The sequence below is a fragment of the Spinacia oleracea genome, chromosome 3 (assembly GCF_020520425.1).
Source record: "Spinacia oleracea cultivar Varoflay chromosome 3, BTI_SOV_V1, whole genome shotgun sequence".
Lineage (NCBI taxonomy): Eukaryota > Viridiplantae > Streptophyta > Magnoliopsida > Caryophyllales > Amaranthaceae > Spinacia > Spinacia oleracea.
Window position 1 is genome coordinate 65,366,882 of NC_079489.1, and position 20,761 is coordinate 65,387,642.

General features: G+C 36.0%; 1 protein-coding gene across 6 annotated transcripts; it reads right to left on the reverse strand.

Annotated features, from left to right (window-relative positions):
* Positions 1 to 2,566: 2,566 nt before the first annotated feature.
* Positions 2,567 to 20,331, reverse strand: LOC110783566 (uncharacterized). Of its 6 annotated transcripts, none has more exons than XM_056840401.1 (11): positions 19,951 to 20,331; positions 15,451 to 15,516; positions 14,953 to 15,055; positions 9,024 to 9,077; positions 8,352 to 8,912; positions 8,013 to 8,272; positions 6,079 to 6,297; positions 5,903 to 6,004; positions 5,711 to 5,809; positions 3,095 to 3,145; positions 2,567 to 3,009 (listed from the first exon to the last, which is right to left on the reverse strand). In XM_056840401.1, the coding sequence occupies exons 5-8, from the start codon at positions 8,905 to 8,907 to the stop codon at positions 5,966 to 5,968; spliced, it is 1,074 nt and encodes a 357-aa protein (XP_056696379.1). In that variant the 5' UTR covers positions 8,908 to 8,912; positions 9,024 to 9,077; positions 14,953 to 15,055; positions 15,451 to 15,516; positions 19,951 to 20,331; the 3' UTR covers positions 2,567 to 3,009; positions 3,095 to 3,145; positions 5,711 to 5,809; positions 5,903 to 5,965. The 6 variants fall into 6 exon arrangements, with proteins under 6 accessions (XP_056696379.1, XP_056696373.1, XP_056696375.1 ...); XM_056840395.1 differs by having other exon boundaries at positions 8,013 to 8,278; positions 19,951 to 20,329; XM_056840397.1 differs by lacking the exon at positions 19,951 to 20,331 and adding an exon at positions 15,804 to 16,467 and having other exon boundaries at positions 8,013 to 8,278.
* Positions 20,332 to 20,761: the final 430 nt, after the last annotated feature.

A 20,761-nucleotide genomic window follows, 5' to 3' on the forward strand; every position in this document is an offset into this window, starting at 1 on the left:
ATGAGTTCCCCTTCTCTTGGTTTGAGAAGCGGATTGAGCGGAAGGGAGATATACTTGTAGCTGAGAAGTTGGGCCTTCCTCCTCCCGCTTTTGAAGATTCTGATCTGAGAGCGAAGAAGTCAACTTGCCAGTCTAGGAAGGGGAGATGTCCGCTCAGCCTGAAGGAAATGTGTCCTTCACCCAATGTGCACTAGTCTAATACCAAGGTTCAGATTAATTACGAACAATTAATTCAGTGGGATCAAGTGATCGGAACAACTGGCTGGAGAAATGCTTCTGATCAGTGAGTTCTAATTTATATTAGGCTCACAACTTACTCTTGACTGAACATATAAGGTCACACCATTGGCATGTAACAGATCACCGGATTAAATGAATCAGAAATTCATTTAATAGCTTTACGGGAATATAGTTCGAAAAAAAATACGATATGACGTTGGATCGGAATCGTGTATCGTATTGCGTATATTCGTAAGCTAGGCAAAACAAATAATCGTATCGTACGATGGTGGATCGTCAAGTACTATACGATAAACAATCGCCGTAAGGCATTGGACGCAAATACGAGAAGGCAACGCTGTCGGCCGGACGAGCCAAGCGCGCAAGGCCTATCAGGTGCAGCAGCGCACCAGCGCCACGAGCAAGGCCCAAGCCTTTGGCTGGGTGCGCGCGGATCGGCAGCAGAAGCAGTGCACACAACGCGACCCAAGGCCCAACGCCTGTGTGGCTGTGCACGTATGGGCTTGCGAGTAAGTGTTGGCCAGTCTTGGCCTTGTTCCTTGGCCGGTTGGTTTTATAACCGAAAGGTTATAACACTAATCAACAACTTATGTTTTTACACACAACTTAACTAATCAGTTTCTAACCTAAGTACAGAGAAAGCCTAAAATCTCTTTGTTCCTCCGTTAGAAGTGTTCTTCCCAAAAGGCAAACAATCTTGAGTGACTTCTAATCCATCGATCTCAAGAAGGATCTGAACGTGTCGGTGAACCAAGTAGAGGAACGACATCTGGAGTTCTTGTTCGTGTTCGTGATTCGTTGAACTAGGGAAAACACCCTATAAACGTAAGTATTGCTTAATCTGTATTTTATACATGCTTCACGGCTTTGAGGTTATTCCGCTATCATGTTATGTATTTAACTGTAATTCTCTACAGTGGTATCAGAGCTACATGTATTCAAAATACTTATTATCATGTTTTATATGTTTGTGATTATTGTCGAATTTTCTGAATATTTTCGTGAATTTTTCGAATTTTTCAGGATTATTGGATAAGTCTTAGAAATTAATTCTGAATTCGTAATATGTCGGAAATTAGATTTTTCTGACCCTAATCTGATTGGAAATAGCGTTTTAAGATCAATTAATGAGAACAGAATCTCAAAAACAGGCCCCGAAGTTTGAGTTTTTGGGCATTTTTGTTAATTAATGAATTAAACCGTTAAATTTGGAAACTTTTTCAATTAATTTCTCGACCTAATGAACCTGGAATAAATTGAAATTTTGCCCTACTGTTCTTGGGAATATTATGGACTTTTTGTAATTTTTTCTTCCATGAATATTAAGTATGAACCCTAATTTTATTTTAACCTAATTTAATGAATTTTAGATCAAAAATTAATTTTATTAATTTGGTTAGATCTAAAAATTTATTTAGGTGAGAAGGGGAATATGATTTCATGTTTAAATGGAAGATATAAAAATTCATGGATTAAAATTTGATTGGATTCGTTAATTTTAATCACCTAAACCAAATTTGATAAAAATCTAATTTTTAAATGTTTCTAACGATTTAAAGTTTTGGATTTGATTATCAAAATCATTCAAATTTTTGTTGATGTTCATCGTACGTTAAATTTGAATTTTTGTTAGCCAAGATTTATAAATTTCTCAAATTGGATTGTTGGAAATTTAATAAAATCACCCACTTTATTATTTTTCGTGATAAAAACGATTAAATTTGTTAAATTTACGAAAAATAATACACTACTAGAAAAACGACATTTAACGACGAACAATTTCGTTGTTAAAAGCCTTAATTTTCGTCGTTAAAACCTTTAACGACGACCATGATGTTCGTTGTAACAGGTTCCGTCGTTATTGGCTTTAACGACGATGTTCGTCGTTAATAATTAATGTTTCTTAACGACGAATTACCGTTTCGTCGTTAAGTATTAACGACGGATTATCGGTTCGTAGTTAACAATTAACGACGGATTATTGTTTCGTCGTTAACTTTTAACGATGAAATCATAATTCGTCGTTAATAATTAACGACAAAGTTAAAACTTCATTGTTAAAAGTTAACGACGAAACAATAATCCGTCGTTAATACTTAACAACGAAACTGTATTTCGTCTTTAATTGCTTATTTACTATGATTAATTAAGCAATAACGACCAACATATCCCTTGTAAAATGTCCTTTCCAACGGGCCACAAATTTTAATTTTGGCAATAACGACCAACTATTCTGTCGTTAATATTGCAATAATAATAATATTATTTGCGCTTTTCAAAGCACCTACATTTTCCCTGTCCAACAATATAGATAACTATAAATCAATTAAAAAAATTAAAATTTCATTACTCAAAATATTTTTGACAATAGAATTTCAAGTTATGTTAAATCAAAAATCACATCCCTTGTCTTTAAATTCCAATAAAGATAAGTAATTCTTGTTCAATCTAAAAGAACAAAATAAAAATTTAACTAGTTGAAGCATTCTGTCTTGGAGTGCCATCTTTTGAAAAGCGTTGTAAGAGTACTTCTTTAAATGCATTAAGCTCTTCTTCAACTAAACTCATGCGACTCTTAAGTGCATTGTTTTCTTCCTGTACCGTATCCACACGATTGGTAAGAACATAATTTTGTTTTTTTGCCTCATTCAACTTAGATTGAAGTTCCGCCCTACTAGGTTGTGGTCCTGATAATTCTTTAAGTGTTATTCCTCCTCCAAAACCCAAAACCCGATCACGAGACTTCGACTTAAACACCTTTTGTGCTACCTATATTAAGAAGCAAAAAAGTTAAATATCATGGCATGGGAAAGTAAAAATAAAACCAAAAAACATATAAATGAAGAAAAAGTACCTGTACATGGGAAAGTGTTGGTTCTTCTTCCATTATTTACTGAATTTCCTCCTACAACATATGTAACCATCTCAATTAGTATCATACACGGGTGGCTCTAATTAAAGGCCAATTGTCAAAGTTCTAATCTACTAGTTAAATTTCAAGATCCAACAATATTCTTTTAATTTAGTTCATTACTTTTGATGAGTCTGAGTGAAAATTTCAGGGTCATTATTTACCAACATGTTCTTATAAGTTGTCTCGTTGTATAACAAAACAAAAATTTACCGAGTTACACCACTGAACATATGATTCCGATCCGTCTAATTTTCTCGCTAAGTTTGTGCTTTGACATTTGTGGAATAAACTCAGTATCGTTCTCCTAAATCTTTTGTTTTTTATTCATCTCTGCAGTTTTTCTCTCTTAGGGTCTGTGAAAGTCACATGTCATTATCATTTGTAACAACGACAAAGTGTTGTGGTCTTTATGGAATCAATTCGATCTTGGGAGATAGTATATCCAACATCAACAACAATGGGACACCTGAACCTGCAACAGCTCTCCTGGAGCGGTTGTTTGCACAGACACAGAAGTTGGAAGAACACTTGAATGGGAATTCTCCTTTTTTTCAAGATGTTGATCTAGACTTTAACCTTGAAAATCTCAAGTCTGGTATTGAGGCTGCTCTAACAGCCTTGAGGAAGAAGGAGGAGGATCTACAAGAAGCAGAAAGAATGGTGATGTTGGAACATGCTGAATTGAATCAAGCAAAGGAGGAATTAGAGCGTCGAGAGAAGGAAATTGCAGCAGCTTCTTCCAAGCAGGAGAAATTGGAGGAGGAGTTAAGACAGGCTAATTTGAAGTTGATTTCACAGGCTGACATGTAGAAGATATGAAATTTCTATTGAAGGAAAGAGAATAGGAGATTGCTGCATCACATTCCGTATTGCTGTTGAAACAAGATGAAATGAATTTTGTGAATTGACACGAAAGAATGAAGAAGCTGCCAAGAATGCAATGTAGCTTATATCCAAAGCTCAGCTCTTGGACGAAGCCAACGACGTTGTGAAAAAGCAAGATATTGAAATTCAGGAACTTGGAAATGTCCTCCACGGAAAACAACAAGAGATGGAAGAATTGTTATGTACGCAACAGCTTAAAGGAGAGAAGTTAAAGGTTGCGGAGACCAAGTTGGAGAAACAGACAATGGAGTGGTTGCAAGCACATGAAGACCTCAAAAAGCTTGGTGAGGAGGCATCCAAGCACGTAGATGAGAGCAAGGAAACTATGAAAGATTTTCGGAGAGTTAAAAGGCTTCTTGCTGATGTAAGATCTGAGTTGGTCTCATCCCAAAAGTCACGGGTTACCTCAAAACAGAAAATGGAGGAACAAGAGCTGGTTCTTGAGAAGCAACAACTAGAACTGGATGATCAACAAGAAACAATTGTGTCTTACATGAGTAGTCTGAAAAGTGCCCAACTAGAAATAGAAATTGAAAGAGGAAAGCTCAGAGTTGCAGAGGCTCTGAATAAGGAATTTGAGCTTGATCTATCATTGAAGAGGGGTCTATTGCAGAATCTACTGGGGGAATTGGATGAGGAGAAGTGTTCTTTGCAAAAAGTAACCAGTGAAGTGTCTGCTCTTCGAGAGGAGCTGAATATGAAGAACAGTGAATTTGAAGAAAACAACAATCTTCTGGAAGTGAAGGAAAAAGAATTGGTAGAGGCTAAACTAGAAATTCAGCACTTAATATCTGAACATAAGTCTCTATTAGACCTATTAAGCAATAACTGATATGTTACAGTTGGGATGATTAGACCTATTAAGGTTTCTTTATTGCAAAGTCGCATAACAGCAACCAATACTGGGAAATAGATGAGCAGATAATAGGTCTAGTCCTGCTTTTACTAACTTCTGCTCAATTGTTTTCGTTGTGTAAATACCTGTTGTAAGCTGACTGTAATTCCAGTATTTAGATAAGGGGATTAGTGGTAGTGAGCTATGTACATTGTTAAGAACTAGGTTTATTCTTTCAGGTCAATGCAACTCTAGCGCCCGACTAATTTCATTTTGCTCATGTATTCATATCTGTAAGCTAACTGTTACTGAACTATAGGTTAAAAAATCAACTCGTTTACCGGTTTAATATAACATGAATGATGAGAAAGATAAAAAACAACTGAATGAAACTTTAAATACCAACCAGAAAGAAAGAAGGCAGCATTGTTAGATAATTACAATTCTCTTCAAGAAATACAGTACCTTGTTCAATATTATACTCCAACAATAGTATATAAATGATTGTTAACCCACTATAATAGCAGTTTTATGTAAACCACATTCAATATTGATCAGGAATACCTTTAAAGCATCGTCAGTGAATATATAGCTTAAGGCTTTCATAACTACTCATTCCATTTAGCTCATGCTATTTTGATACAAAATTTTCAGTTATAATGTTGTAGCATGTAATCCACTAACCAGTCTACGGAATATATCTAACTATTAGCAGTTTGCAAAGCTTGGAAATCAATAATCACATTATATCTAACTATTAGCAGTTTGCAAAGTTTATTCTAATGAAAACATAGTTTATTTCACCATAAAGCTAACATAGGTGAGAAAAGACATACGTATTTTTGTGTCGTTTCTGCATTTGGGAGGTTAGTGCCTTTCTTGCGAGTTGCGTGGAATACATCTACCAAAGTTGGTTTTTTGCCCTTATTCGCTCCCTTCCATAAAACAACAAAGCACCAATAGTCAAATATACTTTATCCACATATATCTCAAAAAACACAAAATAATACTTTAATTATCATTCTCACCAATTCATCCCAAATGCCTTGTCTAGTAGGCTTGCTCCCTGTTCGATGCATTAGCTCTTTTGCCTAACTGCGCCTATTTTCAGAGTTCCTTGCACTCTTTTCCTGTAATTTATTTAAATATTATCATCATTGCATATATAAGAAAAAAAGCATATCATGTAGTTAAGTGAATTTACCTTAAACTTTTCGTCAGAATAAACCTCCTTTATAAGCCACTTCCAATCCTTACCGTCAAGTCCACTAGGTGGCTCACCTTTGTATGCAGCTTCTAAGGTGATTCCCTTTTTAGTGACATTATTCCTTAACAAGTCTGACCTCCAGTTTGTCCATAACTCTCTCATATGGCCAAGGACATGTTGCGTGTAAATGTCCATGCTTTCATTAGTGAAGGCATCCTAATGTAAAAGAAGTTTCATCATCATCATCATCAGTAAAGAAACAAAAGAACAAGAAGAAGAACAAATAAATCTTTGGCTCCATCAGAAATGGACATTCTAAAGTATGAAAAAAAAAATCTTTTTCTTTCCAATTTCCTATTTGGACCTTGGCATACTCCAAAGGGTAGGTTTCACGAAAAATAAGCTCTAATTTATCAGAAATTAAGTTAGTTTAGCAAAAATAATTTTAATTCAGTATAAAGTATAAACAATTTGAAATAACAATCTCTGATAACTGTTAAGTCACTGCACTCAGCTCATCACAGGCAGCTTCCACTGAAACTTAGTCAGTTAGCTTATTCCACATCACCAGAGTAATAGGTCGAGTATACAGAAGTAGGTTGTTAGCTTGGTATAATGAGATTTGCGTAGAAGCTAATTAGGAACAAGATTAATATTTGTCTACATTTGCTAATGCGGCCAACCTATAGAAGATGGGTAGTTTAGAAATAAGATTTCAGTTAGCAGTAACTAGAAAATTTTCTCCTGCTGTATCTCCATATAATTACTCATTTAGTTCATCTTTGAGTGCATCTTGTAACAAACACTGAACTCTATGAATAATGGAAAACCCCAGCTAAAAGATGAAGCAAGAATGAAGTTTCAACAAATGTCCTTCAACAAGTACTGTAACTGAAAAATTATAAAATTTATTCGAATCTTTAGAAACTTTGACAGGCTAACTATAACTAAATGAATTTTTGGTATCTCTAGGTCTATGAATGGATGAGTAACAGAATAGAGAGGTTCAGAATAACCAGCAGTGACACAACTATCCAACTAGACCTAATTGCCAAAGTTCATGGAGTTTCGAGTGCGGAAGATTATTTTGTGAGGTTACCTGACACACTTAAAGACAACCAAATATTTACCTGACCAAGTTGAGAAGCTGGTTTATGAAATGAAGCAGAAAAGAATCCGGCTTGATTTATACTCCTATAATATTTGGCTATCTGCACGAGGCTCTTACGGTTCTGCTGAAAATATGGAGCAAGTTTTTGAAGAAATGAAGTTGGAACCAACAATTGTTCCTAATTGGCATAGTTTCAGCACTGTAGCTTCTGTTTATATCAAGATAGGGATGCTTGAAAAAGAAAAGAATCCCTTAAAGACCTTCAGATGCGAATCACCGGGCGGGACAAGATGCCATATCATTATCTTATAAGTCTTTATACACAAACCAGCAGATGACCAAAAACCGATACCAAAGTTACACCTCCATGGATGTAAGCTTCTAATATAAGCCATTTTTATTTTTTAATTTCATATAGTTTACAGCTTTGAAACATATATTTCTGCCAGGAAAAAACAAAAAACTGATTCATGTTATTCTTTTTGAATGAATATCAGGAATTGATGGGATTGGAGATTTGTGGGAATGGAGATGAAGAGTGCTTGAAGAGAAGACTGGTTTCAGAAGTTCACTTGGACTACATTTACACACAGCATCAAAACCCTTAATTTAAACCAGAACACCTTATTTCAAATGAAGAAAACAAAGTCTGATCTCAAACCTGAATAGGAATATTTAATATAAGAACCAAGTGATATAAATACTCTCAGTCGCTAACAAAAGATTTGACACCACTCTAGGCCAACAAGTTAAGAACAATAATTCACATGATTTATAAGCAGGCCAAAACTGAAAGTTACATATCTAATTAAATTCTTACCGTGACGGCACTCCACATGTGTTCCTTTTCTTTATCTCCAATATCATCCCATTTGCGCACTTTCACCGGGCAGATATTCGTATCTCGCACTATGATCCCCAAATGTCGTACAAATACTTTATGATTTGTAACAACAACTCTATTGTTGTAGAAAGTAATCTCCAACTTCTCATCGGGTTTAAGCTTGGCAATTTCCTTGCATTTGTTTCTTCCCTTCTTTTTCTGATTCACGTTCTTCTCAGCGAAAGAAGAGCCCCCACCTTCAACTAAAACAATTAATCAATAGAAGTATTAAGTATGTAGGATAATCAAGGAAATTTTATAAAGATAAACCATTACCGTTCACATCTTGAATTGTTTGAGATATCTCTATCTCATCGACATGAACATTTTCAAGTATGTCTTCACAAGCCTCGTTATCATGGTTATCAAAATTCTCGTTTCCATTTTGAATGTGCATATCCTCATCTTCTGATGAGAGCTCATCATCCATGTTTTCCTCATGAACTGGCTCAGGTGATAACTCCCAGCCTTCTATGTTATTCCTTGTGGCAGAAGGGTAAGTAAATAATGGATCGAAGGAAGCTCCATCAACGTTAACATCAAAATCATCCCCAGTAAGAAGCCCTTTGGAATTATTCTTTTGACCTTGAATGGGCTTTAATACCTCACTGCCTACTCCAGCGGATGTTTTAGCCCCAACTCCAATTCCGATTAAAGAACCGGTTGTAGCTTGTTTTTTGAAAGTATACATATCCGCTAACCTTTGTCCACGTCCCCTAGCCAACAATTGCGGTGGGACATAGTTCCTTTTAGATCCCAGCAAAGAGGTTTTATGTGATGGCTGAACCGTTTTCTCATGTAGACGGACTACTTCCTCCTTTGAACGAACCATTTTCCCTACAATAAATGAATAAATATTTGAAGTATTCATAAACAATAGTATTATCTCAATAGCATGATAAATAAACCTAGTAATGTATAAAGGAAATAACAAATCGAGTATCTTACCGCTAACATTCTGTATTATGTGCACGAACAGGAAGAATATCAGAAAGTGCAAGTCTGCACGAACAACATTCAAAACACACATTAAAAAAAAGGAACACAGGGGAGAATGATCAAAAGGCATATTATTAATCTGATGTCAGCCTATGTGAGCATGCATTACAGTTGTGTGAGCATGTATTTTGTCCCTTCTTCACTATACTTTGCTGAAAACAACCATGTAACCAAACTAGAAAACCTCACTTATGATATTATACAAACCCCTGACATTTGAAATATCAGATGAGGTGCAAATGGAGCAAGGTACCAAGGCAAATCAGAAGCAGTAAGTACCACCAAGCAAAAAACATAACTATTTAGAAATGAGCAGCAAAATAACAATAATTATGACAATAAGAGTCATAATAACAATAACCAGTTGAACAAAGTCGTGGCCAAGCTTAAATGTGAAAAAAATTCAGAAACTATAAAATCAAAAAAATAAGAATTAAAAATAACTCAAAAGTTTAAAACAAATCCTAAAAGAAAATCTTCAAAGAAAAAATAAGTAATTTCACTATTCTGATCTTAGCCTCTTCATGGGTCCTTGCTCTCCACTTATTATATCATCTTTCACAATAATTGGATCCACGCCATCCCTGCTTCTACAAACTTCAGCACTAGCGCTTGTCAAAGAGGATGCTACATATGTAGGTTTGAATAATTCATCGTGGTGATACGCATCACCTTCCTCATTATCATCATTTTCATCATAGTTGCGCGGTTGAGTCTTTGAAACGAGCTTCCAACTCTTATTTAGGTTGTCAACGGCATAGAAAGCTTGCCTGGCTTGACTAGCCAAAATAAATAGTTCATTAGTTTTTAATTGCTTATTGCAATTAACACTAACAACTCCATATTAATCAACTTTTACTCCCTTTACCTTATCATAAACATACCACCATTTGCAACGGAATAACACAACTCGGTTTCGCCCAAGATACTGGATCTCTATTATATCTGTTACTACTGCATAATAATCAATGTTCTCATCTCCATCCCATGTGTTTCCTATAACAACCACCCCACTGTTTTGTGTTCTCAAAGACATTTCACGACTTTCTATGTGAAACCTATATCCATTAACAATATAACCAGTAAAAGAAGTAACATATCGTGTTGGCCCACGTGATAATGCAAGCAAATTTTCCATTTCCATGCTTTTATTATTCTCATATAACCACGCAACCTACTAAAAAGAAATATTTAAGAATTTATTTATTAATTTATAAAGATAGTTCAGGTTTGTTCGTTCAGAACTTATCAATTCTGTTCTAATCAGATCAGAACTATTCAGAACTGTTCTGTTCTGTTCTAAACAGTTCTGATCAGATCAGAACAGTTCAGTTCTTGATTAGTTCAGTTTTGTTCGTTCAGAACTTATCAGTTCTGTTCTGATCAGATCAGAACTAATTAGAACTGTTCTGTTCTGTTCTGAATAGTTCTGATCAGATCAGAACAATTCAGTTCTTGAACAGTTCAGTACTTACTTCCATCTTGAACCAACTTTTAAAGTTTTTGCACCATTCCTCTTCAGAGATTCCAGGATTCGTCAATGCTTGTATTTCAGAATACTCTCTGTGAATATATTAATAAAAATTCATTTGAAGTGACAAACTTTATAAAATAAAGGAAAGGAAGTTATTAAGAAAAGTGAAATTAACTTAATAAAACTCGTTCTCTTACCTAAGAAAAGGCTGAACCTCATCACAATTCTTCAAAATATAAATGTGAGTGTCATCCAATTCCCCCTTCTCAAGATCTCTAACACTTGCAGCCCCTAGGCTTCGACCAGAATGACTAAAAATAGGCAGGGTATCATCATGACCTTGGCTATTTTCATAATTTTAATCAAGTCGATTAAATCGGGTCTCTATACTCTGCATATACCTAGATCAACGATTCATGCACTCTTCTGCTACATAGCCCTCCGCAATCGAAGCCTCCGGATGAGCCCTATTCCTTATGTAAGACTTCAGCTTATACATGTATTGTTCTATTGGATACATCCATCTGAACTGAACTGGCCCTCCCATTAAGCTTCGTTAGCTAAGTGGATAGGTAAATGCATCATCACATCAAAGAAGGAAGGAGGAAAAACCTTCTCCAATTTGCAGAGAGTTATAGGAATTTGGGACTATAGTTGCTTCAAATCATCCACATTAAGTACTTTCGCACATAATAAAGTAAAGAACAATGACAACTCAATTAATGCTTCACGTATATGTGGAGTGAGAAGACCATGTATTGCTAAAGGAAGAAGATGCTCAAGTATTACATGACAATCGTGGCTCTTCAAACCCGAAATCTTAGCTTCCTTCGAGTTTACACAATAAGATATATTTGATGAAAAACCATCTGGGACTTTTAGCTCTTTCAAAAAGTTACAGAATGTTTGTTTTTCGGAGGAGGAAAAAGTATATGGAGCTGGAGGCATCTTCCATTTGTCCCCTACTTTGATAGGGTGCAATGTAGGCCGCAACCCCAAATCTTTCAAGTCATGACGTGATTTTAAAGTGTCTTTTGTCTTCCCTTGAATATTCATTATTTTCCCAAGAACACTATCACATATGTTCCTCTCAATGTGCATCACGTCTAAATTGTGTCGTAAGAGATTTGTCTTCCAGTATGGAAGTTCAAATAAAATACTTTTCTTATTCCAATTGTCACCCCTAACTTCATGAGATATTTTTGTCTTCACACTTGGATCCTTAGACAATATAATGTTCTCTAGATCCTTAAGTTTATTAAGAATATCATCTATTGAAGAAGGTTGTGGAGGTCCTTCACGCTCGACTGTTCCATCAAATGATTTCTTATCCTTTCTCCATCTTTCATTGGCAAATAGCAGCGATGACGCATATAGAATTCCTTACCTCCGTGAGGTAGCCTCATTGACCGAGTATCCCTAAGACAACAAGGGCATGCTAGATACCCCTAAGTGCTCCAACCAGATAACATCGCATAGGTTGGAAAATCATTAATGGCCCACATTAAAGCTGCACGTAGCTGAAAATGACGTTACGTTGCTGCATCAAAGGTCTCCACACCAACTTCCCACAGATCTTTCAATTCCTCAATTAGAGGCTGCAAATATACGTCAATTGCATCACCAGGACCATTAGGACCAGGAATAAGCATTGACAAAGTCATATTAGACTGCTTCATACAAAGTTCGGGAGGCACATTATACGGAATAAGGATAACAGGCCATATACTATATGATGTTTTTGAATTTGCAAAGGGTTGAAAACCATCACTAGCAAGCCCGAGCCTGACATTTCGAGGGTCTGATGCAAAATTAGGATGCTCTGTGTCAAATGACTCCCAAGTCGTTCCGTCAACTAGATGTCTCATTGTACCATCTTTCTTCTTTTTCCCATGATGCCATGTCATCAAAGAAGCAGTCTTAGAGCACATAAATAGTCTTTGCAACCTCGATTTTAATGGAAAGTATCGTAGTGTCTTCTGAGGTATTCTCTTACCATTCGATTTACACTTCTCTTCCCCATTGTGTTTGTTACGTACTCTTCCATCTTGATGCACCACATATGTCACAGGCATTCAACTTCTCATTCTCCTTCCAATAAAGCATGCAATCATTGACACATGCATCAATTTTTTGATATGACAAACCAAGGTCTTTCATTACCTTCTTAGACTTATTATAAGACTTGCAAATTTGATCCCTTGGGAAGAAGATCCTCCTTTAAGAAATCTAAGAGCATAGTAAATGATTCGTTGGTCCAACGACCCAAAGTCTTATTATGAAGAAGTTTTAAGAGGGCAGACATTCTAGAACTCTTGCAACCTTCATAAACCGGATCTTGAGATCCTTCAACAAGTTATAGAACCTTTTGGCTCTTGCTCCAACCTTTCCCCATGATGAAACCAAAAGGTGTACCTTTTGACTACTCCATAAACTAGAAGATGTTGTCTCACTTTTTCTCGGTCCCCAAACTCACCATTCACACATTCGCTACAAGGACAACGAATATTATCGGTTCCCAACTTTTGAAATGCATAGTCTAAAAAACTATTAACTCCCACTTCAAATGATGGGTCATTAACGTAATCTTCAATCGCCATCCAATCCTTACTAGGAGTCATTTTCCCAAAGCGAAAACAAAAAAGAAGGAAAACAGATAAAGGACCTAACTCAGCTGCAAAGAAGAAAAAAGAACCCAAATACTAATTAAGTAAACCTTAAGTGGGGATAAACCATAAGTATCTATATAAAACACCTATATCAAATGCCATAAAAAATATTAGTGACACCAGAATACAAACTATAGAACACGCAAGTCTCTACTACCCATTATTCACACACAGAAGAAACAACTTAGAAACTTTTAACTTAAAACCGATCAAAGAACACTGAACATAAATACTAAGAGAAACTAGAATTAGGACACGACAATGAATTAAACATTGATTTTTAAGGAGATAATAAGTTCTTAAGGAGATAAAAGAAAAGATCTATATGCTCTTTTATACACAAAGGTCTAATCACATAAACCCCAACAATCATATCTCGATAAATAGGCGTAGATCTTGCCTAGTTCTCCAGTGTTAATTCAAGCACCATTAATCTAGACATATATTTTTCTTTTTATTATTCTTTTTATTATTCAAAGTTTCTAAAGTTCTGGGATAGATATTTGTTGTCAATTAAATTAGTTAGTGGCAAGTTATTAAGAAGTCAGTTTATTTGTTTAGTTGTGTTAGTGGGCTGTTAGTGGAATATCAAACATGTAGGTTCTTAAGTTTTAGTTAGTCAATAATGCACTTAGCCTAAATAAAGCTTTCTAATTCAGATTCCGTCTTATAGGACATACATATTGGTTCTATCTTTCTAATTATTGGGTAATCTGCTATTTTTTGACTTAATAAGTTTAGGAAATAACAACATAATGGAAAGGTTTGGGAAAATGATAGTGGGCATTAGGAAATGAATAATAGATTTTCAGCATAAGCTAGTTGTGTATAGTGTTCTCAATTAGTGTCTGCTTAACTCATGGTAAAGCAATATACAAGTATCTGCTTGTAATTATCCATAATATGGTAAAGCAATATTTAATTTTGTTTTAAATATAAGCTCCAGGTTCACTAGCTTTTCACTATTTAAAATAGAGCCGCAAACGGTACTTTTATTCAACACTTTATATAGAAATTATGGTACATGAAAAATTAACTTAGTTTGGCATTTGTACTATGTATCTAACAAATATATTTAGCATCAAGATTCAAGAGTAGTCTTTATTGGGAGTTACGGCTAATAGTTCAACTTAAGTCACCCTTGCTTACACCCTTTGGTTTTCTTAGTCGGTATATATAAGCCTATAGTATGGATTTTTTTTACCCTGCATATTCTTAATGGATAAAGTAGTGGACTTTTACACTAAACTAATACTATTGCTTTGTTTTCATTTCCCCATCTTAGTTTCTTATTTAAAGGTGCTTAAGTCAGACCTATTTTTTTGTAGCTGTTTGCAAATGCTTTCTTCAGAGTTTAGATGTATGGTTTGCAGCTGTTTGTGAAATTCTACAAAGCGAATGGCGTGTGAACAGAACCTTGCAAACCAACTGATGTATGGTTTTGGACTACAATGTTGAGCATATTTATCTGACATTACAGGTGCAATTTCATTTACTTTGTGAAATATGGTGATATGAAATATTGTAAGACACTGGTTCACAGCTGAGAATTAAGGAGACAAAAATGCAATTAATTCATTATTACTAGAATCTACATAGATGAACACATTGCAAAGACATATCCATTTAGAAAGAAATAGAGAAACACATGAATGATCCAACAGTATCCTTAAAATGAATTGAATAAGGAACTTACAAACAGACCAGCTTAGAATGAATTGAATAAGGCACTTACAAGTAATGCCTTCTCTATTCCAAGAATTAGAGATCCAATTTGGTCAGCTAAGCTTTCTAACAGAACAACGACGAGTTCTTTTTAACACAGAAAAGACAACAACCTGCCAAGATCAGGAACAAGATCAAGAAACCTTAATACAGAATAAATTAAAATATAGTCAGAGGGATAGTAAAAGGCCAAGAATTAAAAAAAAAAAAATCATTATCCAGATCTCATAATCACTGTCAAAACCATGTATCCCATTCTCATCATTCAAGAATGTTATGAATGTTTTACTGAACAACAATCAACAAAAAAGTTCTAACACCTCATGAATTATCTGCACAAATATTCCTAGTCAGACAATTAGCGGCAAGCTGTTTATTTTAGTGACCAACTTCTAACCGTCAGAGGCAGTACATGACCGCCTCCTCCCGGTAACATCTACGTAGTAAGAGGCAGATAAAAGAAGAAATAAAGTTACTTTTGGGATAGTAAAAGGCCAAGAATTTTGACCTGAAGCAAACCAGAAGGCACGCGGGCAGAAGGCACACAAGAGCAGCAAAATTCCAAATGCGTAACCTGGAGAGTTGAATTTACATTATCATCATCCTCAAACAAACTGATAATGAAAATTAAAGTATGCGATTCAAATAAAAATCACGTTATTTGAATTGAATTGTCATCAACTATAACAAAACCAAAAATCAAGAAACCGTAAATTTAGAAATAGGGGATTTCATGGCCAAAAAAAATTCACCCAAAATTGAAATTTAAAACAAAGATTATCTTTATTATTAATGAAATCAGAATTTTCGAAAAGGAAAGGGAGACATACTCAAGAAACAATAGAGAAAAGGAAACCATACCAATCGAATTCAAGAAAATTCTTCAACCTTCGAATCCAATAATCGTCAAATCTTCAATCGATATGGCTAAGGATTGAAGATTCAGTTTTCCCAATTCAATTTCTAGGAGGAATTGAAATTGAGAAGGAGAAATAGTCCGACTTTTCTGAGTTTTGGTATTGACGCTTGCGAATAGGGTTCTGAGTTTTGGTATCTTTCTGAGGTTTTTTGAGTTTTGGTATCTTCCGAGTGTTTTTGAGTCTTTGGTGAAAATCACCCGCTATCAAATCCCGCTTCCCATTTTGTAGGAATAACGACGACAAGTTATATTTTTATTAAAATTTATTTTTTGCTGAACGCATTAACGATGACGTTGGAATTAAAAAACAATATGTTTATAGTTTTAGGCTTATTCATTAACGACCTACGTACAGTATGCTTCTTGTTAATAAGGAGAAAATAATAGTTTGAACGACAGATATTTTAGTTCGTCGTTATTAATTTGTTGTTAAAGATGCTAATTCTAGTAGTGATAGTCATGAAATTAATGTTTCGTGAAATTAATATTTTTTTGATGGTTGGCTCGTGTGGTACGAGCCAAAGGCACGGGACAAAGGAGGTGTGCGACATGTATGGCTCGACGTAGCCCGTGCGTGCTGCACTCCGTAGCTTGGCGCAGCGACGCGAGGCCCCAACGAGCGAGCTGGGCGTGCCAGCGCGCGCTGGCTGTGGCGAGCAAGCAAAGCAGCAGCAGCAGCTCATGTTGCATGGCTGTACGCTGCGCTGTGCGAGGAGAGGGGCGCTGCTCCTTGTCTTCGTGTGGCACGCAATGCACAAGGCAGCGATGGGTTGGGTGCAAGCCTAGTCCATGTTGCACAACTTTTTCTATTTTGCTTCGTTTTTCAGTCAAGGCCTAATTTTGGGCTTTGGGATTAATTTTGCATGAAGGGGCTAACGGTGGGCTTTTTTGTTTATTTTATTTTATTTAACTTGGGTTGGGCCGTGAGTTTAAATATTTAAAATTAAAAGGTCCAAAATTAAATGTTGGTTTAAGTGGGAGCCGTTTAAATGAAATTATTTAAAATAATTAATTTTAATTATTTTCGTAGGGCACCATTATTTTAATTAAATTAATTTGATTAGAATAATTTTAAGGATTAATTATTTGGAATTGATTAGTCTTTTAGAACGCGTTTACATGAATGTGATTTTTTATTAAATCATGTAAATACTTGCATATTTTACTTAGGCCATTTGTTTTAGGACACGAATGGGTGAATGCATAGATATTATTTTATGTATTGCAGGTGTTGAAGGTGACTAGTATGGCCAATCTAGGATAGTTAAAATACGGTCTGCGTACCGTTCTATATTTGAATGTAATGTTTTAAATATGGTCTGTGTACCATTAATTGAAGTTTTGATGTAATAATTAGATTATTATTATTTCAAGTTCTTCTAGATTATTTAGAATTTTAAGTTAGCTTTTGAATGGAGTTCAAGACGATGCTAGGCTAACAAGGTGAAAGGAAGATTGGATGCTTCAAGACCAAGTTTTTTGGGCCATACTAGTTCACCAATGTTATTATATATATATATATATATATATATATATATATATATATATATATATATATATATATATATATATATATATATATATATATATTGAATGAAGACCAGAAGAGGCCGAGTGCTATCTAGAAGAAATATTTCTTTAGATTATTTGCATTTCAAGTCCGTAGAATAGGCCGACCCTGCGTATCTTCAATGCGATAGGTTCCGTCCCTGACTTCATCATATATTTCATATGGTCCTTCCCAGGTAGGAGTTAGCTTGCCTTGCTCATTGGCCCGTCCTATTGATTCCATCTTCCGGAGAAAAAAATCTCCAACCTTGAGCACCCTTTTTGAGACCTTTTTGTTGTATTCCCTCGGCATCCTTAACTTTTACAATTGTTGTCTTAGTGCTGCATTCCCCCTGACCTCAGGTAAAATGTCCAGAGTAGCCTTCATCATTTCCCAGTTAGCATTCTCATCATAGAGCATGACTCGGAGGGTCGGCTCACACATTTCGGTGGGGAGGACAACCTCAACACCGTAAGCTAGCAAGAACGGAGTCTTTTCAGTAGAATTCTTAGCCATGTGCGAATCGACCATAAGACTGTAGGGGAATACAGTTAAACATAATAACATGTGCGGAAACGATCCCCAAAGCCAGGAAGCATGTATAAAGCACAGATTAAGTATACTTACGTTTGAAGCGTGTTTTCCTCAACGAACACGAACTTAGAACTCCACTTGTCGTTCCTCTACTTGGTTCACCGACACGATCAGATCCGTCTTGATAATCGTAGCTTAGACAATCGATCAAGAGTTTGTGCTTTTGGTAAGAACACATCCATGGAGGCTAAGAGAGAATTAGGGTTTCTCTCTCCTCCTTAGGGTTTGATGTGTGTGACTGATTTGTTGCATTAGGATTAGGAAAAACATAATAGACTAGGTTATATCAATAACCTATTAAGTGAGCCAAGCCAACCAGCTAAGCATAGAGCCCGACCGGCTAGCAAGGCCCACGACCAAACCTCTGCCCAAGCGCGCAGCACACAACACGTAGTGGGCTGGGCCACGCTGCTGTTGTGGCTGTTGCTTCTCCGTGCGTGCACAACCAAGGCAGCAAGGCCACGGGCCTTTGCTCCTTGCGCTTTGCTCGTGGGCTTGCATTCGTGTTTGCTTTAATTAATTATCATTCAATAATTCATTTATCATTTCGTACTTGACGATCCATTGTCATACGATACGATTATTCGTTTCGCCTAGCTTACGAATATATGCAATCACGATATACGATTTCACCATCTAATGTTAAATCGTATAATTATGTTTTCCGAACTAATTTCCTGAAAAGCTATTAAATGAATTTCCGATTCATTTAATCCGGTGATCTGTTACATGCCATTGGTGTGACCTTGTAGGTTCAGTCAAGAGTAAATTGTGAACTTAATATTCATTAGAACACACTGATCGGAAGCATTGCTCCAGCTAGTTGTTCCGATCACTTGATCTCACTGAATTAATTGTTCGCAATTAATCTGAACCTTGGTATTAGACTAAATGCACCTTGGTTGAAGGACATATTTCCTTTAGTCTCCCACTGGTAATTTAGACAAGTGTGCATTCACATTCCTTTGTCACTTAGTGTTTTTTACTGACGGTGGCGGAGCCAGGATTTCACGGATGGTGGGTCACCATTCTACGCCGCTCACCATACAATCATAAATCAATGTTTAAATTAAAAAAATATTAATACTTAAAAAGAATCTTGATTTTGAGAGGAATTATGTGATGGAGAAGATTGTTGCTCACTTGCTTGATGTGGAGGAATATTTTGTTCACTTGCTTGAGGCGAGGGAGGATTTTGTGGAGGAGGAGGGGGATTTTGTGGAAGAAGATGATCTTGTGTAGGAGGATGATCTTGTTGAGGAGGCGTTTTTTTAAGAAAAAAACTAGAAATATCTTGTGTTTTCTTCTTTTTCTTTCTGAAAATTAAGTCACAAATACAATCAAGTACTTAACATTGAAACAATATATAAATCCTAAATCAACAAATTCCTAAATCAACAAATTCCTAATTCAACTATTTAAATATCAAAATCAACAAATTCCTAATTCCTCAACAATTCAATTCAACTCAATAATTCAACAATTCCTCATAAATTCAATTCAATTCAACAATTCAATTCCTCACAAATTCAATTCCTCACAAATTCAATTCAATTCTTAATTCCTCAACAATTCAATTCCTAATTCCTCAACAATTTAATTCAATTCCTAATTCCTCAAAAATTCAATTCAATTCAACAATTCAATTCAATTCCTAATTCCTCAACAATTCAATTCAATTCAAAAATTCAATTCAATTCAATAATTCAATTCAACACAAATTCCCAAATATCACAATTCACAAATATCACAATATACAAACAATATGTAAATAATCCAAATTCACAAATTCACAAATATCACAATTTACAAATTATCAACGTATTACAATTCACAAATTCACAAATCAAAATTCAATTATTATCAATAGTTTAAAATTTATAGGTTTAGTAATTAAAAATTTAATGTTTATAATAATTAAAATTATATATTTTATATGGTTATACCTCAAAATCGGTCCTCGCCTCCTCCGCTCCTCGACGGCAGCAGTGCTTGACGGCTCCTCCTCCTCGAGTCCTCGCCTCCTCCGCTCCTCGAGTCCTCGGTGGCTCGGCTAATCGCTGCTCCTCCTCTTCCTCGGTGCTCGACGCTGCTCGAGTGCTCGGTTCCTCTTCCCTGTGAGTCCGCGACCACGGTGGCTCCGACTCGGTTCTGCTGCGGATTACGGGATCTGGGTTCGGTCACTTCGGTGGTCGGATGACCTGGTGGGCCGGTGGGCTGTGGCTGCGGCCTGCGTGACTGCGTCGAAGAGAGAGGGAGGCAGGGAGAAGTTTTAGGTTTTGTGTTTTGATTTGGATGCTGCTACACTGCTTGCTTGCTTTCCGCTTTCCTGGGTTTTCAAAATTAATTTTTTTTTTTTAAAAAAAATAAATATTAGTGGGTCATGTGACCTAGGTTGCCCAAGCCTAGGTCCGCCACTGCTTACTGAACATAAGGTAAGATCCAAGCCATCCTTATTAGGTCCAGAAGTGTTTCTCGGATTACAGAGCTCAACTGTTAAACTTTTACAGAAGGTTAAGCCTTAACCATTCTGAGCGCGGCCATGCATTTTACAATATCTAACTCTCCGGGAGGCCTTGTTACACAACAACACCATATCCTATCAAAGATAGGAGGACAATCCATTCTTGCAATCTATGAACACTCACTTTGATTCATAGTACGCCCAATAACTGCTTTTATAGCCTCCTTTTACGGTGCGACGTTTAGCTAGCATCAAAGCGAACTAATTCTCAAACGAGCAGACATAATCGCTCA

What these genes read in the sequence shown, in the direction of transcription:
- LOC110783566 (XM_056840396.1), bottom strand. Translation starts at nt 8,907, where the DNA reads ATGGTTCGTTCAAAGGAGGAAGTAGTCCGTCTACATGAGAAAACGGTT. An exon ending in AACAATTCAAGATGTGAACG is followed by an intron (nt 8,279 to 8,351) that starts GTAATGGTTTAT and finishes TAATTGTTTTAG; the next exon opens with TTGAAGGTGGGGGCTCTTCT. An exon ending in ATTCTGACGAAAAGTTTAAG is followed by an intron (nt 6,005 to 6,078) that starts GTAAATTCACTT and finishes AATAAATTACAG; the next exon opens with GAAAAGAGTGCAAGGAACTC.